At 37.6% G+C, this 6000-nt stretch overlaps 1 protein-coding gene across 5 annotated transcripts in view; it reads right to left on the reverse strand.

The window, feature by feature from the left end:
* ddhd1a (DDHD domain containing 1a) overlaps positions 1-6000 on the reverse strand; it is a 52595-nt gene that overhangs the window by 24072 nt on the left and 22523 nt on the right. For all 5 annotated transcript variants that reach the window (XM_056241892.1, XM_056241893.1, XM_056241894.1 and 2 more), the window contains 3 exons: positions 3128-3275; positions 1444-1553; positions 1086-1192 (listed from right to left, as the gene is read on the reverse strand). In XM_056241892.1, the coding sequence (XP_056097867.1) occupies positions 1086-1192; positions 1444-1553; positions 3128-3275 (365 nt within the window). The remainder of the gene's footprint in view (positions 1-1085; positions 1193-1443; positions 1554-3127; positions 3276-6000) is intronic.

Consider the following 6000-nt stretch of genomic DNA (forward strand, 5'->3'; position numbering starts at 1 on the left):
ACTATTTATTACTGCTTATTACAAGCACCTTAAAATAAAGTGTTACCAAGATTGATTATAAAAACAGATTATTTTTTCCCCCAAAATGCAATAAATCCATTGAATCAATATAAAAAAAAAAAAAAATTCATATTGAAACTTGAATACACAACAACATAAGTTTATTAGTATAATATTTTTATTAAGAACTGTAAAGAAGATTGAAAACATTTTTCCTCCTCCCGAGTGCCTCGTCTTCTTAATCTCCTCACGTAAATGATTCGATTTCGATGCCTTACGTTTCTCACCCACCGCAGAAACCACCACAGGTTCATCAATGCCGGCAAAATTATTCATGTTTTTGTTTGTTTGTTGATCGAAAAGTACAAAATAGATAAGAAGAACTAGGAAGCCGGGTGTGTTTAAGGCGCTGCCGTTACTGTTTACATTGCGTGGAATGGTGCGTTGTGATTGGTTGAGAGTGGAATGGTGCGTTGTGATTGGTTGAGAGCGGAATGGTGCGTTGTGATTGGTTGAGAGCGGATATATCGCATTCTGCAGAGAAGGGAGACTGGCGTTTGTCGCGGTTTGGAAAGAAAGGGAGAAAACATGACAGAATAACACAGCGGATATCGCATTTTACTTGAAATTAAACATTGACTTTTCAATACCAACCAGATACAATACTGATTTTTGCAGTAACTAATAAAAAAAAAAAAAGGCGTTTATCGCGTTTTGGAACCAAACTCTTCATATATTGTATTGAAAACTCATCAATTAAATAATACAATTCATAGGGAATGATTTTACCCCTAAATTCAGCATATTGACACAAAACGGTGACTGCAAATCCACCGTTCTCTGCCTAGATCCAGTTGTTTCTGCGAATTAATTTGTTTCTCTGTTCTGTAGCTTTCAGCAGTTTGTAAAAATATCCCTGAGATTTATTGTCAAATCTATTTGTACAGTCAATCGCAAAGCTCTTTCCCCGTTTTAGATGTGTTTTTTGCACATTCACACTGAAAATTCACTCTTTTTGCCACTCAGTGGGCGAGAGACAATGATGACACAATGTAAGAGCTAATGAAACGCAAGACGTGGTTCACCTCGTCTCTGTAGAGAGGGCTGGTGTAGTACATGATGTCCATGGCGCTGCTGTTGAGTAAATCTCTCAGGCCTCTCACTTTATCTGGTGTGATCGACTCCACTGTGTCTGCATGGAAAGAGGAAAACACTCTTAAAATACAAACACAAACTATGATTGAACAGCTCACTCAACATTTCCTTATTAATGTTAATGCATGTCATGCTTTGTTTGCACAGCTGAGAGAGGATGAACTAGATTATATTCTCTTCCATATAAAACAGTGTGTGTGCTTGTGAACAAAAGGTAAAAGGACAGTGTGTGTGATAAGAGCAGCTGTTCAGAGTGAAGGCAGACAGACACGTGGTTTACGGTCTCACCGCCGTCCAAAGCCAGCTTCGAGCGCCACTCGACCGGCAGGAACTCCACATGTTCCTCTGTTTGCTCAGCGAAGTGCTTCTCCTCCATCTTCCTCACCGCTTCCCGCAGCCTGAACACACACACACACACACACAGAATTATATCACATTGCCCTTCAAACTGTGCACACTTTCAGTACTATTTAAAAATGTTTAGTTAATAATTAGCTTTAGTTCACACTATGTTAACTGAAATCAAATAAAAAAAAAACGAAAAGTTAGAAACGTTGCCTTGGAAACTAAAAGTTCAAGTACTTAAATCACTAAAACTGAAATAAAAAATATTAAAGCTAAGAAGAAATATGAAACTAATATAAAAGGACACTAGAATTCAAACTGAAAATATAATACAAATAAAAATCAATTTAAAATATTTCTAAATACTATATTATATAAATAGCACTTGATAAGCATCTTAACATGCTATTAGTTTCGAAAATAGCCACTTTTACAATTTAATATTAATATTACTAGAATGTTTTAACAAAAAATACTTTTATTTCACTGTTTCTTTATTCTATTAAAAAAAAGATGCATCATTACACACTATCCAGCTGTTCTCATTTCACAACTCAATACTTCATATAGATGTGTATTATATCTATATAACCAGAGAGAATATTTGTTTTTAATGATCCTACAAGTTTAAGTAAACAATCAAAATATGAGGACAATATTTTACATAATTTAAATATTTGAAATATGAGGGAAGAACAACACACTAAACTTGGTTAAGGTATTTATCTAAAAAAAAGCACTAATTGTTACTTTACTCGCATAGAAAAACAAAAAGCTCACAGGAAAAAAGTATGTATTGACTACAACGTAATCAATTATTCTCTCTTATTTTTGTACATGTTCATATTTTCTTTGTATGACAGCCTGGCCAAAAATTAAGTCGGCACAATTGTTTCATTGCATTATCACAAATAAAACAATTGGCTTTAAGCACAACTATACAATGTGCTTACATATTTTTAAAACTATTTGGAAAAAGGGTACACTGCAAAAAAACGCTTTTCTTACTTAGTATTTGTGTCTTGTTTCCAGTCCAAATATCAAACATTTCTTAAATCAAGATGCAATTACTAAATGAGTAAAATGACACAAGATATTATGTCCCGTTTTCCGGGGGAATTAATCAAAATTAAGTGTGTTGACGCTTAAAAAAGCTAAATTATCTGCCAATGGGGTAATAAAAATTATCTTAATTTAAACAGAAACAACATTATTTTTCTCACCCCATTGGCAGAAAATGTAGCTTTTTTTAAGAAAAAAAAAAAAAAATCCCCAGAAAACAAGACTTAATATCTTATGTCATTTTACTCATTTAGTAATTGTATCTTGATTTAAGAATTTTTAGATATTTGGACTGGAAACAAGAGAAAAATATTAAGTAAGAAAATCATTTTTTGCAGTGTAATATCAATATTATTTGACCAGGCATCACCCCTACTGTGTATATGACAGACATATCCACAATATAAACAAATATTGTAAAAAAAAAAAAAAAAAAAAACGGAAGCTCTGAATGTATTTAATAAACCTGAACAGATTTATCTAAATACTTTTCCAGTTAATCCACTATAATTCATCTCTGTGCATCTCCCTGAAGACTTCAGCAACAGCATTCCTGAGGACTCACATGCCCGTGTTCTTGATGATGCGATCCTTGTCCATCTTCTGTCCAATGCCATGAACCACGAACACAATGTGTGTGGTGTGAGGGGGTTTATCGTCCAGCGAGGCCTCTTCCACATACCCGCGGTGCAGTCTGGTGCCACTGCTGGAGGCTGAGCCAATCACAGGACACACGTTACAGGGATAGTTCACCCCAAAATGTAAACTCTGTCAGTAATTACTCTCCCTCATGTTGTTCAACCCCGTAAGACTTTCTTTCATCTTCGAAACACAAATTAAGATATTATTGATTATATCTGAGAGCTGGATCACTCCTCCATAGGCTTCTAAGGGATTAAAACTGGCCGGACCAGAAAAGTTTTTAAAGACATCGTTAAAATAGTCCGAGTGACTACAGTGGCTCAACCTTAAGTTTATCAAGCGACGAGAATACTTTTTGTGCGCAAAAAAACAAACAAAAATAACGACTTTATTCAACTAATCATTTCCTTCTCTGTGAGTGAGTGAGTTCACGTAGTGTGACAGCGCAGCGCTTCTGTACGCCACACGCAGGCTCACTATTGGCCGACGCTGGTCATGTGTGTGATGTGTGTGATGCGTGTGACATACAACCCAGAAGCGCTGCACTGTTACACTACGTCAGAGACTATTTATATAGAGACATGCCACTTCATCAATCCTTAATATAACTATATAGGGAAAACCCGTCACGCCAAAGATGGCGGTTGTATGCACATGTCCCGCCCCTCCCGCTGGAAAGCCAATCGTCTGCTTTTAACAGTCAAGCCGGGAAACATTTAAGCCTATCGTCTGGTTCCACTGACGCATGCGCACAGTTGAGGTTTGCGACAGCGGAAAATACGTTACTGTTTGAAAAGGCGGCAGATTTGATATGAAGTGTGTGTGTGAGTTGTGTAATATCAGACATCAGAAGTCTCCCGCAGATTGATAGCGGCTCCCTGATGCCCGCAAATTAGTTCAAATCTCCCGGGATCTAGAGCGAGTGAGCAAGAGCTCGCACATACTGTGCTTCAAACTGTGTAACGCGCGCACGACAGAGGGAGAGAACCCTTGCGCATGCGTAGTAAAACCTGTGGGGAAAAGGGGGTTTTAAACCTTATTTTGGGGCAAAGTCATCAAACTTTTTCAGCGATTTTTATCATATTTTACTGCTGTTTCTATATATGCAGTTTTTATGTCTCGGTGACCAGTGAAACTGCAGTTCTGACTCTCTGCCCATTCATTTAAATAGGAGCCTGGTCTTGTAAGTCCGAAATAGCTGCCCGGAGACGTTGCCAAGATGGCGGCCGAGTGGCATGACTTGCCTAAAAGGACTTTGACTACGTGAACTAACAGAATTTTCATTTTGGGGTGAACTGTCCCTTTAAGAGAGACTCGCTGCTGTTTCACTAATACAGTCACAGCTGAAGGGCACGGCCACCCTTGTTGTTGGGAATCGAAAAATTCTGGAATTGGATACTTAAGATCAGGAATCGGATAATCGTTATAAAATTTAAATTTCGATTCCATGTGTGCATTTTAATGAGACTTTAAACCATTCAAGCGCAAGAAGACCCGCACTCTCTTCTGTGCTTTGCACACATCTAAGACAAGCACATAAATAGTGATTTTAAACCATTCAAGCACAAAACCTAAATGACGTGCACAGGGCCGGCGATTGCTATAGGCGAACTAGGCGGTTGCCTAGGGCGACAAATGTGTTGGGGGCGCGGGCGCCCTCTAGTGTCGCCCTTTGCCTACTTCCCATTAATTATAGAATTAGAATGACAAGCGAAATAAAACATGTTTATTAAACATGATCATCCTAAGGCGCCCCTCAGCCATACGTTTAATTACTTGTCAACTTGATTATTAGATTGAATGGATGATTATTGTCGATCATTTCCTAAAGGGGGGGCGGGGGTTAGTTGCGTTACGTTACGTTCTATGGTTACGTTAGGCAAGTGCTCGGCTGCTGCGCGCGCTGATCGAAAATGAAGCGGTCTAAACCCTCTGGTGCACAGGGACGAAACGGAGAAAGCAACAAGATAAAAAGAAAGCCCAGTATAGAGGTAAGTCTTCTCATCTCATCCATTAAGATGTCAAATGTTCTGGCCATCGGGACTACCGGGAGATTCCCGCGGGCCCGACGTGCTTTTTGGGCCGATACATACATCTTATACTTTTTTTTTTCTATTTTTGTCTTAACGGCCCATAAAACTCGTACATCGGTGGCCCATTCGTTTTGTTTTGTTTTGCTTAATTGGCGGCGCTGGGTTACTTCCAAATATAACTTACTTTCAAGTATAGACATTTGTACAATACTCATGAAAGTTTCCTTTATTTTTCAGTGCATTTGTTTTACAATATATACCTATGGCTATTACTGTCATGGGATTAATATTATATCTATTATTATGTAGTAGTGTAATGTAGACAGACACTATAATTAAAAGAGGTTTGAATTTTTCTTTGTTCAATTTGCACACTGAATATGGGTTGGAGCTTTTAGTTTTGAACTCTCAAAGTGCACCAGATTGATGAATTTAACATTAAAATGCTCAAAATTTTCTTACGGGGAAATACCCCAGAAACCCCCTTAGCCTTGTAGCAGCCCAATACATTGTAATAATAGTAGGTGGTAGTAGTTGTAATTTATCTACTAAAAGTTATTTATGGTCAGATAAAATATAGTTGTACAATGCAACTATGATATAAATATCCTTGAACGTTCTTTGTAGCATTTGTATGAACAATTTATTGTTTAAGTTTTTGAGTGACTATAAGAGCATGTTTAGTTTAATAAATACTTATAATGTAACGCAAAACTCAATATCGCCTAGGGCAACCAAAGGGTTAGAGCCGGCCCTGGACGTG

This window comes from Rhinichthys klamathensis, unplaced genomic scaffold (genome assembly GCF_029890125.1).
Source record: "Rhinichthys klamathensis goyatoka isolate OS25496 unplaced genomic scaffold, OSU_Roscu_1.1 h1tg000682l_1, whole genome shotgun sequence".
Lineage (NCBI taxonomy): Eukaryota > Metazoa > Chordata > Actinopteri > Cypriniformes > Leuciscidae > Rhinichthys > Rhinichthys klamathensis.